The sequence below is a fragment of the Chamaea fasciata genome, unplaced genomic scaffold, assembly GCF_029207755.1.
Source record: "Chamaea fasciata isolate MVZ Bird 193981 ecotype frontalis unplaced genomic scaffold, bChaFas1.0.hap1 SCAF_14, whole genome shotgun sequence".
Taxonomy (NCBI): Eukaryota; Metazoa; Chordata; class Aves; order Passeriformes; family Sylviidae; genus Chamaea; species Chamaea fasciata.
Window position 1 is genome coordinate 6,486,024 of NW_027094099.1, and position 16,706 is coordinate 6,502,729.

The window sequence follows — 16,706 nt, forward strand, 5'->3', positions numbered from 1 at the left end:
ATTGATTGTTCAAGTGTGAGTTAATTTAAGGTGCCCTTTGAGTCCAGGCAGGGTTCACACAAAGTTAATGAGTGCACAGAGTTAATACCAGGAACTTGGTAAATATAAAACAGTTTTTGAACCCACCCCACAGCCCCCCCAGAAAGCAAAACATGAAAAAGTATGTCTGTATATGTTTTAACTCTATTTTCAGTCAACTTTTTATTTAATTCATTACTAGTAACTTAGGCTTTCTAATTCTTTGCTTGATCCTGTTAATTGTCCATCCACACCCACTTTCACTACTCCTAGATTAGTTGATGACTCTTGCTTGGGAAAGGTGCCCACACAACTTGAGTGAACAGTTGAATTTTCAAGTGGTACTTGTACACATGATAACACCTGCTTATTATCAAATTAAAGCCACATTGTTAATTTCTTGCAGACATTTTACAGTTTAGATACATTTTTCTGTAGATTTTACGTAAATTTTTATTTCTTGAGAAATACTGTAAGTTGTTCAGACATGTTTGTAGGAATGTATGGTCTGTACATGGTCATTATAGGAAAACTGTTGACCACAAAATTTCAGTTCTTAATTAAGTCTGAGGGTGGTTTTTTCTAAATTCTTGATTCTGTGGTAATCTGTAATCCTTCATATTGCCCTCATTATTCAGAGCTGGTAAATGTGTTTAAACAAGATAATTGTTGGCCATATTTGAGTAGATTATGAAAACAAAGGAGGATACCTGCAGAGAAATAATACTTGATAAGCTGAATTTTAAAAGTGGCGTTCTGAGCATGCTGAGATGGGCTCAAGTAACTGAGCTAGTTACTCTTGCATTGAAGAGGACTTTATATTGTCAACTTAGGGGTTTTGTTACGCTAGATGTTCTTTTTATGGCTTTTAATTTAAGTACTTTTTATATTGTGCCTACAGCACAGTGCTCAATTCATGAAATGGGTCTGTCTTCTATGTTCTGTGAGCCTGTCAGAACAAAAGGCAGCTTCAGTATTACTGGACTAATCTGAAAATATATGTTGTGTCTCTTTCAGTTCCATGTGCACTTAAACACACCCCTTAACAGCTCAACTTCTTAAATAGGCTGTTTTAGTGGTCATCAAATGGAACCTACTGGTTGGCTTTGTGAGACTTAGGAGAATCATTTTCATGAATTTTACTAAGTGAATTTTTTGCAAGATTCACTTACTGCAACTCATTTTAGGCTGTCCCGAATTTGAAAAGGAAAAAAAAAATCGATGTCTTTGGTCCTTACTGTAGTCTTTTTAGTATTGTTCACTGCTCTGTGGCAATTCTTCAATCATTACCTATCTATTGTACCTTTTAAGTCACATACCTTGACAGATAACTTGTCAAACAAGACACCTGGGAATTAGCTGTCACTCCCTACACCTGTTTTGTCAAAAAAACCCCTCAAAACAAAATCCACCCTATGCTGATGCTTGTAGGTGAAGCAGTTTTATCTTGCAGAGAATTGGGAAGCAGGGTCCTAAGTTCTTAGACATCTTTTAACAGAAATGAAGCTAAAAAATTCTAGAGGCTGAATCTGTGGGTTAAATGTCTTGCATTTTATGAATTTAAATACAATGAGCTGGATTATGTGTGGCCCTCAGGAGAAGAAGGCATTTGATGTTGGACTTGGGTTTGTCTGGGAGATACCTCGTGCGATGGTGTTGGACTGGTGGGACAGCCCAGCCAAGGTGCAGCATTTCCACTGTACTGCTGAAATTGGTATTAATGGTTTACAGCCCTACTCCCTGGCCAGTAAACTGCAGTAGACATAGCCATGCTCTGAGAAAGTCATGTTCTTAAAGTGGAAAGCAGTATATTTAAATGAATGTACCTATGCTCATATGTTCAGCTAGTGGATTTATCTTGTGTCTTTTCTTGTTTAACTAAGAAAGCTTCTTTCCTAGCTACTTTCATAGTTTGAATTAATGTAGTAACTTTGCTTGTGCTTTTATTCTAATATGCCTTTACCTGTTTTCTGATTTTTGATATCTTGTTTTTGTTAAAATATGGCATTGCATATAAATAGTCAACTTAAGTAAATACAAATGGCAAGGTTATTTTCACTTAACAGGAAACCAGGTAGTCGACTCTGTACTGAACTTCCCAGGGAAGCTTTACTCAAAGGGAAAAATAAAAGTCAACCTTGGGTAAAGGCTGTTCTGCCTTTAAAATCTGTACACTGTCCTCTTCAGGACAGCGATATTTTCTTAGAGGGTAAATTAGCCAACATGCAGCTTCTTGTAATCCTACTTGGATGGTTTCTGTTATCTGAGCTGCCTTGTGTTTGCAGCAATGTATATCAAGAGTAATCAGTGGCAAATGCTTTGGAATGAAGGCTGCATCCTCGTTGTGGTGTTCTAGAATACCAAGTTTAGCAAGTCTGACTTCTGAAGGTCAGGAAAGACATCTGAATAACCACAAGCCTTATCCTAGAGGTGTTAATGAAAAACAAACATCAGTTGTAAGAATTCTAGCTGGGATGGCTGAGTGTTGAAATACTGTTGAGGTTGGGATTTACATAAATACTTACTAGGGGATGATTCTATGTGCATCTAAGTGGATCAGAGAAAGAGTGATAAACCTGGAGACCCTATCATGTGCTGCTTCAAAGGTAAGTTTTCTGTAGTGTAAGTAGCAGGACCGTGGGAATTATCAGTTAAGTGATAAATTATGTTGTGTGGGTTTAATAGCAAGTTAAAACAATGAAAAAAAACATCTTTAAGTGTCATGGTTCTGTAGAGTTGTGGGTAGTATAAATCCAGTATTAGGTTACTAAGCTGCCTTCTGTTTACTATAGTTCAGAGCTGGAATGAGTCTGACAGTCTTGTGGGATGCCCCATGGAAGCAGTTAGAAAGCTCAAGTTATTATCCCCATCCATTTAAAGACCCGCCTTTCCATTTTTTAAGAGAGTCTTTGAGCTCTTAGGTAGGAAAAGTAAGGGTAAAAGACTTGCAGCTCAAGCAGAACAGTGTTTTCTAGATGCTGTTTTGTGAAGAGGCTGATGGAGCCACGGTGTGAGGATTTTTCTGGTTCCTACTGGGAAGAAAAGACTGTGAACCTGAAAATGGACTCTCCTTGTACTGAAGTCAAATTACATACTGCTGCCAACTCGTCCCCTTCAGTTTCCTTTCCCCAGCCACTTCTTTCAGCTGTGGAGTAACTCCATCTCCTTTTTTCCCTTTCCCTTCTCTCCACAATCCCCTCTGGTCACTTAATGATTCTGTGAGCCTGTCACCAGTTAGAGCAATTTGGCTGAGGAAAGGCAGAAAAGGGAAAGTACCAAGTGCCCTTCTTGTATGCCAGATAACAGCTTTTGCTGCCAGTTTTGTGAAAGTCTGCAGACTTGGTACCAGTGACTCAATATATTGCACATTGCATTGTGGTGAAATCACTGATCTTAGAAAGTAACTCAGACTAAAAAGAAATGGAATAATAGATTCGGCATTAACTCTTGCATGTAAGCCTTTATATACCCTTTGCCAAATGTCAGTATATAAACATGGCTTACTTTTTTTATTCTTTCAAGTACGTGCTCTGATTAGAGCACAGGATCAACGTGACTTGAGCCCATGGGAAAGTACTGGGTCTTAACTAAGTGTGGTGCTCTCAACTATAATTTTTAATTATGACTGAATTGCTGTTTTACTTGCAAATTGGACATAGTCTCCCTGAGGTAAGCTGAAGAGAAATAAAAATCTACTTCTTTATAGCCTTTCAGGTACTGCCATTCATATATAAGATGTAGTTTATTATCAAAGCAGATTGGGCAATTTTATGTGTCTGTATAGATATAAAAGTTTTACCAAAATTCTGTCTACAACCAAATGGGCAACCATTTAGTAACTAAGTAGTGTTCTCTTTACCGTATCAGTTCTCAGATCTGTGGAAGACAGAAGCAGTAACAAATAAACAAGGTGAAAACTTGGTCTTAATTGATTTAATTCTGTTCTAGAGATCACTACTGCTGGGAAGTGTCTTCTGTGAGGTAAAACGTGTAAATAAAAGAGGCATTTTTCTGGGAGTAGTTAATCTTCTCCCTGGTGTGTAGCTAGGCTAAGGAATAGCTTAGTTTGCACTGAGAACTTGGTGCTTGCTGTAGAAATTGTAGTTTCCAACAGGCTTATTTGAAGCTTCTTGTTTCTTCCATTGTGGCTAGTTAGGAAACCATATTCAGTAATGGTAAAGACAGATTGGTTTGACTTCCCTGGAGTCTCCTGTCCTCAGAAGAGTCCTGAAGTTACTGGATTTAAGCCAGGCTAGAATTTATGTTTGAAGTTTGGTGATGTGCTAAAGTTGTTAATTATTGGAAGTAGAGATGAATAGATGCTTGTTTACTCCTTCACCCTCCCCAGCCCCTTTCCTTCCCACAGTCCCAAGTTGTCTCTTCCCGCCTTTGGTGGAGAGAAGTAAAGGAATATTTGTCAATTTTTCGTTATTAGGAAGGTGAACAGTCCAGACAGGTAATCCTGTTCTCATCAAGCATGTTTGAATTACTAAGAAAAGACCTGTTTAAAAATAGCTGACAGAGGATCAGGTTATCTAATAGTTTAACTAAGTTAAAAAATAAAATAGAGAACTGTTAGTGTGAAGCACATCTGAGTTTTTGGGTTTTTTTTGTATTTGAAATAGTTCTCTAATCTAGAAATAGAGCTAGTTTTATTATTGGATAGATAATTGGCAACATGGGTTAGAATCTGCAGTGTTTATTATGTCGCAATGTGGAAAGCAAGGAGAGGGTGCAAATTAAAGGAGAATAAGTTAAGGCTTCCTAGATTTTAAACTGGTGAAACTTTCAATTTGCTGCATATAACTTCTAACATTTTGAAGTGACATACAGGTAATGTTGATGGAAGGCATCCCACAGAAGGAACAACCATTCCCAGCGTCATTAAAGTCCACTGAGCCCCTCCTTCCCCCTAGAAGGGAGTCCTGGAGGGTTGGATGTGAAGGCAGACCTCAAGGCTGGCCCTAAGGCGTGGGTGGATGGCCACCAAGGGCAGCCCGTGACTGCACCACGATTGTCCTGCTGGTTTGTGAGCGTGAGAGCAGCAGCTGAGGATACCCTGGGTGGCTTCGCAGATCAGGCCTGGGGCTCCATCTGTGCTGCTCTCAGGGTTACCCTAAGCTAAGCTTGGTAAATCACCAGCTTTCAGCTGAGATCAGGTTGTGGGTTTTTCCCCCACTCTACTGGTATAGATGGGAGTTCATACATCAGAAGTCCCGCATTCTCTTGCACTGTGTACTTCAAAGCCATACAAAATTGCCGATGCAGTTGAATGTTAGAGACAACTTCTCCTCAGTTTTATTTGAAACGTACGTGAATAGAACCAGAAAAATATAATTTTAGAGAAATGGTGTATACACTTCTGAAAGAAAAGTGCTATATAGATTGAGGGTTTTTTCCCCAAGAACTTTCTTTCATGAGGAAAGGTAAGAAGTCTTCTATCAAATACTAAAGGGAGGAGAGATTCTAATGGGCCCAGAATCTCTTGCCATTTAACTTTGGTTCAAATGCACTGAGAGTCTGATCCATCCTTGAGCAGGACAACTCAGTCACAGGGAAAGCTCAAACTAAAATGGAGCTCAAATCTGTGTGACACCCTGAGCAGTGTATTACATCCAACGTGAATGTAACTTTTCAAGTACTTAAATGAAGTTTATCATATGCTCAGCAGTGTTGGTCTTAATTTCTTTCTACCTGTTCATTTTTAACTTCTGCCCAGGAGAGCCACATGAAATGGCTTCAAGGCTCCACACTGCCCATCACCCCACCCTCGAAAAATTCGTTGGGTAATCTTGTAGCATTCAGTCCTACCCTGTGTCTCTGGGTTGCTGGGTCATGTTATTTCCTCTTTCTCATGAGCCTCTGGGTTACCAAAGGACTGTTGTGGCAGAGGTAGTAAAAAGGCGAACTTGAAGAACAATTATTCTTATTTCTTGTCTCGGTGCCAGTATCTGGGTGCACAGTGAACTGTTCCTTTGTAACAGGAGGATCTTCCTCATAAAATACATCTGTGCTGGAAGTGTGGTTGGAGCGCTGCTGGGCTTGGCACAAATCCTGAGTCTCTGGGAATTGCTGAAATATACCCTTCCCCATCTCCCAGCCACATCTCAGAGTTTCATATCCTTGTAGTAGATACCTGTGACACATTGCCAGAGGAGAGTACTTGCTTTGAAGCTTTATTAACACTGTGGCAGTAACAATAAATATAGTTTGATTGTGAAATGCTGTTTGCATTACTGGGTAGTCAACATGAGTCACTACAGCCCTTCCCAGGTTTTAAGTGTGGGCATGGCTTTTTTTTTTGATCTTGAAGTTTGCATCTTAATGCACATCTTAATGTTTCAAAATACTTCTAACTATGATGTCATATTTAATGTGCAGGTGGAGATTGAAGATACACTTTGTGTATGCTTCAGCTCATTAGTAAAAAGTAACTAGATTTAATCAGCTTTAAGCTATGGCTCTTAATTACCTGGGTTATTTTGTTGTAGCATACTTGGATACTAACTTTCACTGTGAAAGTCAGCTCTGCTGGTCACAGCTTTTAGATAAAGACTCTAACCCGGATGGACTCGACTTATCAGGGCTACTTTTTGTGTAACAAATTGTTGACAAAACTATAATATTCCTTCAATTTCATCACTGTGTGGAGAAAGAAAAATATGTGAAGAAAGTCAAGACTAAAATTGGAATGGCTGAAGTTTCAACAACTTCATGATCTGTATTTGCACCAATGTTTATACAAAATTTAAGAGAATACCAAATGAAATTCTGAAGCAAGCTAATGGTTGTCACAGGCATGGATTCATGTAATGTCAGGTATTTTAAAACACTTCAGTTATGTTGCTTGCTTGAATGAAACTCCTGTTGTCATACAAGCAAGCTGTTTCATACAAAGACTGGCAATAGGATTTGCATTAAAGTACGTAGTGCTGCAACTGAACCCAATCATTTAATGAATAGAGCTGTTTACATAGTTGTTCATGTAACTCTACCAGTTTGAGTATTTTTATTAGCTGTTGTTGCCCATCTTATCTTGGAGTTTCAGTTGAAACACTGATTAACTCACCTACATTTCATTTACGTTATTTGAATCTTAAGTGTCATCAATGAAAGCAAAATAAGTAAAAGCTGTTTTTATCTGTTCTACCTCAAAGTGCTGTGAAGTAAAAGAGTTGCATTTTCCCTGAGCTACTTGAGTGTCTTCTGAAGGACTGGGAACAAGTGTATAGTCCAAGTCAGCATTTTAGAATTATGTGTTTAAGTATAATGTGTTTTCTGGCTTAAATCTTGTAAATTCAGCTACTTATATCAAAACCACCTAAAGAATCTTGCTTTATAAAATCCTTCTATGCTCTGGTCTAATTCTTGTACAGTAAAAACATTTCCTACAGATACATTTTAAAAGGTCTGCAAATTGTTTGCACAAAAATGTCATTTTGAAGTACTTTATTTAGTGCTCTTGTAGCTGGAGCTCAAAGCCAATATACTATTTTATTTTATTCATTTTAGGCAATTCAACCTTCGAATGAAGAGAGATACATCTCTTTTTAGTGATGACTTTAAAGTAGAAATATCAAACCAAGTAATTGATTATGATACCTCCCATATTTACACTGGACACATTTATGGTAAGTATAGCACTTTAAAATGGATGAAAGTCCAGCAATTTTAAACTTTCTAATAGTACGTGGAGAAAATTAATATCTCTAAGATTAGTTTATTTCTAAACTTTAATAATGCATCTAATGCATTTAAACTCTCATCTGCTTTTATATATGGGTCACACTTAAATGAGTATTTTATCTAATAATTTTCATAGCCATAAAACTTGAATTTCAACTCTGTTTATAACCATACTCTTCATAGAAGTCTGATGCACTAAAAAAAGAGAAAAGTTGTATGCATTGAAGAAAAAAGAAATAAGGTGCTATTTTTACTTGAAAGGAATAAAAGGAATATAGAGTGACCATCATTAAGGGTAGTATATTTTTATTAAATACAAAAGATAAAGTTGATTAAAAATTAAAGAAGAATTACAGAATTAAAAGCAGATGGAAAGAAGAAATTGATTAAGATTTGCTCTGCCCCTCTTTATAGTGTTTGTTTGGTTTTCCTGAAGGTCTCTCTAAGCCATAGTCTGCAGTATTAAGTGAGCATTTTCCACTTTGAAAAGTCATAAACACAGGGCTTCATATGTATCAAGGCAGACCAATTTACTGTTATTTGGAGTAGGTCAGAAGGCTTTTTGATAGTGTGATTCTGAACTTTCCTCAATGGAGGGGTATATAAACATTCTTTTAACAGAGTAATCTTTCATCCTGTACATGGGGAAGGCTGTTGGGATGCTCATGTTGTAGCAGTCAGTGATTAAACTTTGGCAGTTGTACTTTTCCTGGCTGTGACTGTTACAAATACGAATTCCCTCTGTGCCAGGTTTAAACCTAGCTACAGTTTTAAGAGCATTGTGCTTGAAGAAAAAAAATGGATGTCTTGAATATAAGGAAGTCTTTGTTTGAAAGCTTTCAAAGTTCTGTATGTGCTCTGATTTTATTATTTACTATTTCTAATTGTAGGAACGGATGTGTAAGGACAGGATTTGACTATAGAATTACATGCTGTGTATGTACTAGCTTTAAAATACAGAGTTGAATTCCCATTATATGCTTTTTAAGTATTTAATTTATGCACCTGATTGAGAAGCTGCTGAACTTACTGACTGTGATTTTGCTGTAGCTGTCTTACTGATGGATAATCTTAGCTTTAAGAAGAATTTTTGAAGGGTATAAAAAGACTAATACACTTTGTCCCTTAACAGGTGAGCAGGGAAGTTTTACTCATGGGTCTGTTATTGATGGAAAATTTGAAGGATTCATCCAAACTCACAGTGGGACCTTTTATATTGAGCCAGCAGAGAGATACATAAAGGACAGAAACCTTCCATTCCACTCTGTCATTTATCATGAAGATGATATCAGTGAGTACTTCCATTTTGTGCTACAGATGAAATATTTTTTTATTAAATGTCAAAACCTATATGCCATTTGTAAGCATCAAGTGAGACTTTGGCTTATGTATGACACTGTGAATTGTGCTGTCCTCAAGTGATTCATATACAGTTATGGTGTGAGAGAGATTTATGGCAAACCAAAGTCAGTCTTTATTCTGCCATTTTAAGAAATCCTGAGCAGTCAGGCTTAAGTGTGCAAGCAGTACATTTCCTACCCAATGGATACATGTTTCTTTGAAAAATACATTCTTAAAACAATCTATTCTGATTGCTCTTCTCTGTGATCTGGAAAATAAAAGGTAACAAAAGTTCGAGTCACTAAATGATTACCTATATCCCGTGAGGGTGACGTTTGTGTGAAATAAAAGCTTCCCCTGCATGTGGCTCTCACATGTGCCTTCAGAGAGCTCTTAAGAAGAGGTGGTGGCACCCAGTATGTCCCATTTTACACAATGACTGATGGAAGTGTACAGAGAATAGTACTTAAATTTGACAAGCTTAGACCCAGAAATCTAGCTTCAGTTGCAAATGCTCAGAAGCATGAAAAAATTTCATGAAATACTTCTACCTCTTCAGAATTGATGCACCACAAGTTCTTCTGCACTTTACATGCCTATTTATGTGTGATGAGTCTTCAGATGTAATACAAATCAGTTTTGTTTGATGCTTAAGTTGTGCTGAACCTCAGAAATACTGCAGTAAAGTTGTGATTCCAAGTTTGAATCCTTCAAGGATCAAGGAGGTCTCAAAGGTAGATGTTAGCAGCAAAGGTAGATGTCAAGACTAACTTTCAGTTATTGAAGCCAGCAAAATGTCTTTCCATCTAACTTCAGGATGTCAGTTTTGCTTAAAAATCAATTTAAACCGTACCTTCATTTAAAAACATGTCCTATCAGGCCACTGTGCAAACCTGAGAAGACTTGAGTTTGAAATCTCATTTGGAATTGGATGAGGAGGCTTGGATTAGATCACTAGAAATTACTTGAACCACTCTGATAATGATATATGTATAAATCATTTTCAAAGTATGTAATAATGAGACTGCATTGTGAAAAGGAGTGTCAAAGAATAGGAAGTTAGATGAGGAAAATTTCTGACTGTGATTTGGCTTTGTATATTATAATTTTCTCGGTGCCTGTAAGCCAGTGAAAAAAACAGGGTTATTGCATATTGCTCTCCTTGATTACTTCTCTTGTGTGAATGCAGTGAAGTCATCTTTCTCCACTAAAAACTCAACAAATTTGGGTGGGTTTTATGTATTTTACTTTCAGTGGCAGTATGTGCTGTCTCTGAGTATATTAAAATTACTATGAGCTAGCAAATATGTTTGTCCTTCCTGTTATCTCATTCTGTAAATATGATTACTAACCCAAAAGCAAATAGAATTTCCATAATTTTAAAGGGCTTGTGAACGAAAGCATTTACTGGATTTGTGAACAGTATTTGTTTTCTGACTAAGTGTATATTTTCCTGGTGCTTACAAGACCCATATTTGAGAATAATTTTATGGGATAGCATTCCATATTCTTGATTCTTAAAGAGAAGCTGCAGCATGAGCTTCATTTTCATCTCTGCAGGGCATTGCTGGGGGGAAGCAGAGGGGAAGTCAGTTCAAAAGGGAGAAGGCAGTTTCCCCTGTTAGCTGCAGTTGGAGTATTACTGGCTTTGCTGTTCTAGCAGGAGAGTAGTGGGGGAAAAGTAATAAAATTCCAGAAGTCTGGTGTGGAACTGTGAGATACATCTTTCATAACGTTCCTGTGAATAATTCACACATACTTTTAAGTTTTGTGTTGCATCTTACAGGTCTCACTGGACAGTTCAGTTCACTGTGGGATAGTGGGAATGTTGGACTTCCACTTATGTAGGACTTTGTGTAAATAAGTCACTATCACTATTCACTTCATAAAGGGTTTTATTTAACTAACGTTGTTGTTAAAGGAGAGGAGGAAAGTAAGAGACATAGGGCAGTGATGTGCCCAGTTTTCAAAGGTTGAGACAAGTAAGAAGATTCTCATGTCCCAGTTCCTTATGCTGTAAATAGTGAGTGACTAAAAATACTCTTCACTTGTTATTGAATACTGACAGAAATAGAACTGTGCCTTAAAGAAGGAGATAAATTGATTTTTTGAAAGTTACTATTGCTGTTTTGTAGGAGGGATCTCTGTTGGAAGAGTAAATGGATCACTTTGGGAACTGGAAAAAGTAATGTTGAAATTGGTTCTTACTAATGTCTTATAAAATGAATGGGAGCAGGGTATGTTGGGGTGTTCTTAATTATTCAGGTATTGGTATGTTGGCTTACATGTTTTTTTCCTCTTGAATCTAGTGCATCAAACCCATCAGTCAGAAACAAAATGAGATTATCAGAGGGAGTGGTCTAAATCTATTCCAGTGAGGCACATTAAAGCTGCAGTACAGTATGGCTTCCAAATGGCCAAGTGAGTGAACATAGCTGCTTGCTCAGCAGGGTTGAAAATAGCTCATCCTGGAGCAAAGTCTAAGCAGCACTATTTAAAAACACATCAGTCCTGTTGGCTGCTGCCAGTGCAGTCTGAGGTGCCTGTGTTCTGATTGTATAGTGGCACTTCAGTCACTGGGACCATAGCTGCCTCTAGGACTTCTGTTGTCTGAGCTATGTGGAGTATACAACTGCTCCTGTCTCTTTCTGAAGGGCGCTTTTGAAGCTAAATTATTTTTGTCTTTCATGAGGCCTATTTTTGCATTGAACTGCAGCTCCAAAAAACCCGCAACAACTCCAAAAAGCTAATCTTTTTAGTAGATTTGTTGTTAATATGTTGTTACTGCTCTAATCTAAAGCTGGCTCTCATGAAATGGAGTTGAACCACTACTATCTTATGTAGGCCAAAAGTGAGAAATGATCACATTTCTAACTCGGGAGAGACTGAGGTAAAAAGTCATCTTTGCTTTAATTTGGATGTTTTTTGGTCACCCATGTTTCAGCCTTTTGAAACAATATGCTTTTTAGTGCTTTTCAGAAACCACAATGCAACATATGATTAGCATCTCAATGAGTTCTTTTTCAGTAGTTAAACAAAAGTTGTTTTGTAAATGGGGATTATATTGTCAACTTTATAAGGCAGCTTTTGTCTGTTACAGTGGATCTGGTGACCAGTGGAAGGCAGCCTTCTATTCATGACTTGAAACACAAGTTGAATGATTTTAAACCAGTCTTGATCAAACTGTTTTATAATTTAGGGTTAGAAAGATGCAAATTGCTGTTTACATGAAGATATTTAGGAAACGTTTCTTTAAGGATGAGGATATATTTACTTTATTCAAATAATTTTTGCTTCAAGTGTATCCCTGAGTTCATACTGTAAAATACAAAATCAGTATTTCTTCAGATCAACAGTATACAGGAAAATCCTGTTCAGACCTTCTGGAAAATTAACATGGTCACTTAATTGTCTTTATGGTCTTGGAAGGGCCATACAACTAAGGACAGAAAGTGAAGTGGTTTGTAATTTTGCAAAGCCCTCTCTGCTGAAGAGACTGACCATTGCAAGCTGTGTTATTAATGAGAACCTGGTTTCTGTTTCATCACATTGTGATGACAGTTGTCATGGGAGCACAGCATCACAGAGTGCAGCAAATTAGATCTGTAATAAGGACTTTTTTTTTTTTTTTGTATCTGCTTACATTTCAGTTTTATTCTGACATTATTGCTTTTGCTAGTATTGGGTAAGTCTCTATGGCTGTTAAAGAATTGAGTTTTCATCATTTGTAATGGAAGTTTGATGTCATCCTTGCCCAAGATGCCGAAATCGAGTAATTATTAAGTTAACCTAAATGCTTAAAAGATCATACTATTTACTGATAATCAGAAGAAGAAAACCCAAATGTTCGGGAATGTCTTTGTGGAAGGTAGTAGTACATCTTAAAAGGGAAAAAAAATCTTACTTTGAGCATCTGGAGTTATATATATATCATTAAAAATCATCTGCCATCTAGTTAGAATAAGACATTGTAGTCAGAAGGTCTGAAATAACAAGATTTTGCGGGTGCTTTTTAGATGTATTATTAGTTTATTCTGCTCTTTATTTTTTTTAACATTCTGGCTGGATGTACAAAACCTGAGAATGGACAGTAATGGAAAAGAAAAAGTTGGGGGTTTTTTGCCTAATGATTTTTTCTGTTTAGAAGATTGAACCTGTTATTAACGTCTTCTACTGTAGCTCTGTTGGAAAATAGTCTTCTGTTTTCTCCTCAACTCTGCATTCACTGTAAGCAATCATTTCATGGTGAAAGCAGGTTTTTTCCTTTTCACTTCTCAGGGTTGTGGTAGGGATAGGCTAAGAAGCTCTTGATCCCCAAGAGCTGGCAGAAGGCTGCACAGAAATCTGACACATCTCAGAGCATTGAAAAGCTTCACAAGAGCATGGATGAGACTTCTGTCTTGTGGGTCAAAACTGGCCAAGTCATCTAGCACCATGTAGTTCTTGCTTAGCTTCAGATACCTAAAAATGGAACTGCTGCAGGGGATGATGGAAGTAGGAAGTCTCAGAAGATGATGAGGGAATGGTGCCTTGGTGGTTTGGGGGCAGCTCAGTATTCAGCAAATAAAAACTTCATATGCAACTTTCCTTGTAAGTTAGAAATGGTTCCAAAGTGAACTACCCTGTTTTACCTGTCTCCTGTGATTAGCAGGGTGGTTTCAAATCTGTCTCTGGGAGATTTGTCGTTTCCAGCACATGCAAAACCTTGGCAATTGCTGTTGCAGACTGTTTTGTGTTCATTTTTTTGTAATTTTAACTGTCATGGCTTTAAAGTGTTTTTTACTAGATTATTACTTTTGAAGTGAGAAATATTTGAATTGCAAGCAATCAGTGTAAAAAACGTGTTAAGGGTTTTCCTAACATCTTTGGGAAACAAGATAGGGAGAAAAGACAGATTATTTTGTGTAGTACACTGAGAGCATTTATTTCCAGTACTGTTCTGTCAGTTGTAGTAATGCTTCAGAGTGGGGCTCCTGCAGGAGTTGGTGTCAGGGTTCTGTGGTTTTCTGCAGGGGCAGTGTGGGGGGGAAAGGCAGAGTGGGCCATTGCTCCTGCCCCTGGGTAACCTGCTCTTGTTGCAGAGAAACAGTCAGTGATGTGAAGTCAGGTCATGGGTAATGAAAACTTGGATTGGATGAAATGCAGTCGAATTTTTTATACTATAGTGGGAGGAAAAAAGGAGAAGGGAAAGATCATTCCTACAATCCTTTGCTCGTAACTCCTATCTATTGGAATGCTACGAAACAGGATCCCAAAAAGTAGAAGGTGACTCCAGCAGAGTGGTGCTTTTTGTTTAATATTGGCTGTAGCCAAGTCAGTGTTTCACTACCATGCTGGAGCAGATTGGGTGAGGTGACTTGCAGTAAGAGCATATTTTTTTCTTTTTCTCTCCATTCTTCTGGCACTGTGCTGGGAGGAATGTGATGAGACAGCAGTTCAAAAATGGTATTTGTGTGGTGGCAGAAATTGAAATGAGGGAAACCAATACGTAGGAAGTTATGAAATAAACTTACAAGGTAAGCTGTATATTAAAATAGTTCAGCAGTATGACTGTAAGAAACAGGCGTAAGAGTCAAAGATAATTAAAGGCAGCTGTCAGATGGAACCATAGCAGAGCCCATACTCCAAGGGAGCACATCTGCTGTGCTCCAGCTCCTGCCAAGCCTTGACTCCAGGGCCCAGACTAGCTAGTCCAAAATCACCTGAAATGCATATAATGTGAGCATCAGGTCCTTGCTGCCTAGGCTTTACAATTCTACTCTTACCTGTCTGTTCTGTTTACTCTGTGAATTTGGATTTCCACTCTTCAGAAAAGAAACACTCCCTCACCATGCAAAAATAAAAAGACAAATGAACCAACCAACAACTCCCAAAACACAACAAACCTTGGTAAAGTCTGTCCATTTCTGACAAAAGTCGCACTCTGTTGAGAAGGTGCTAAAACTGTGGTTTGCCCCACAGAGACAGACTTGTTAAGTGTTCAAATCTCTGGCTATCATAATCTGTATTCCATTATTTCTTACTTTGGCACCAATTTAAGATGGGGTTGAATCTACAAAGAAATCAAAGGGAAAAGTACTGAGTGTTTCTCATCTCCAGAGGAAGCTCCTGCAAATACAGCTTACAAATCTGCAATAGGTACTGAGAGTAAAAGCTAAGCACGTGTGCCTGAAGCAAATCCCTTGTGCAATGAGGTCTGCACTGGCAGCTATTCCCAGAGTTGCCCTTGTTAAACAGGTGATTGTGGGATATTCTCACTAGTTTGGATCTCCAGCATGTTTAACTAACATGTAGTGGTTAACTAAACCATGGTTCTATCCATTAGCATTTCCCTTCTTATGTATTGATAGTTAAGTAGCATAATGTGAAAACTTATAAAACAGTGGAAGATGAACAAAATAATAAAATCCTCTAAGAACGTTAGCAAGGTGTCTTAGTTTGTTTACCAAGTAGCATAAAAACCCTTGTTCTTACCCAAGCAGTCTTTAGTATACCTGATATCCAATAACTTTCTGTTGTGATTTCCATTGTCATTTTTTGAAGGCTGCTTTTAGTTGTAGCAAGTGGGTGCAGATGTGTAAATAAAAGCTCTTGTTCTTATGTTAGGCACTGCTCATCCTATTTTCTTGTGCTGCCTGAGAAAATAATGTCAAGAAGCAAATGTCAGTTTTGTTCTGTTTGTAAAACTAAGAATGTCTTAGTAGAAATGTTTAATGAAAAAAAGCTGCATAGATCTTGAATCTTCTAATGCTTCCCTCAAACCACATGCACAGTATTGGACACCAGCTGAATAAGTTGCACTGATGCAGCCATATTTTGGACTTGTACTTGAAATTTGAAAACTCAACCTGGCCTTCCTCTTTTTAGAATACCCACATAAATATGGACCACAAGGAGGTTGTGCAGATCATTCAGTATTTGAAAGAATGCAGAAGTACCAGATGACTGGTATAGAAGAACCAACAACAGAGGTACAGCAAAGGCTAATGGATTATGCTGATTAGTACTTAGTGTGCTAACTTCCTATTTCTTGTATGTTGTCTCTTTTACTTTTGGTGAGCTATCATCCCTCCACAATGTGAGATACTTAAATTATTGCTGGAGGTTTCTCTTTAACACACTTTTTCTAAATTCTTTTTCTCATTGCTTCTGTAGCCCAGGTGTGCTACTTACAGTCTTAATGAATCCTACATGATCTCAAATTTTTCAACAGTTAGAATTTTAGATTACAATTGAGAAGGAAGAGTTTCAAGATCCCCTGATCTCCAAGTATTACAGAGTAATAACTTCTAGATTTTCAAGTTATGTTAGTATAACACACTTGGGATATCTGAGTGTTTTCTGTGGAAAATTAAGTGGTATTGGTGGGAGGGTCTTCCTAACAACCCTGTAGGCTTGTGGGGGTTACAGATTGGGTGCTGTGAGAGGTAAGTGTCCTGTGGAAGGAACTTCTGTGCCTGGGTGGAGTCCCACAGAGGGTGTGCATTCAACTTTGCACCACACATCACAATTTTTTTTTTTTTTTCCACCAGCAAGTTACTGAGTTTTAAACTTAGCTGTGTTCTGAGCTGTTCCAAGTCTTGGCATAATTTTGTGGTGTCAGCTAAATATATATCCAGGAAACTATGCAATATGGCTTGTTAAATAGCATCAGCAACTTA

The 16,706-nt window shown here is 37.8% G+C and overlaps 1 protein-coding gene across 1 annotated transcript in view; it reads left to right on the plus strand.

Moving 5' to 3' along the window:
- ADAM10 (ADAM metallopeptidase domain 10) overlaps positions 1-16,706 on the plus strand; it is a 41,319-nt gene that overhangs the window by 12,335 nt on the left and 12,278 nt on the right. Inside the window, exons 3-5 of the mRNA XM_066196122.1 lie at positions 7,531-7,649; positions 8,837-8,995; positions 15,913-16,016. Of these exons, the coding sequence (XP_066052219.1) occupies positions 7,531-7,649; positions 8,837-8,995; positions 15,913-16,016 (382 nt within the window). The remainder of the gene's footprint in view (positions 1-7,530; positions 7,650-8,836; positions 8,996-15,912; positions 16,017-16,706) is intronic.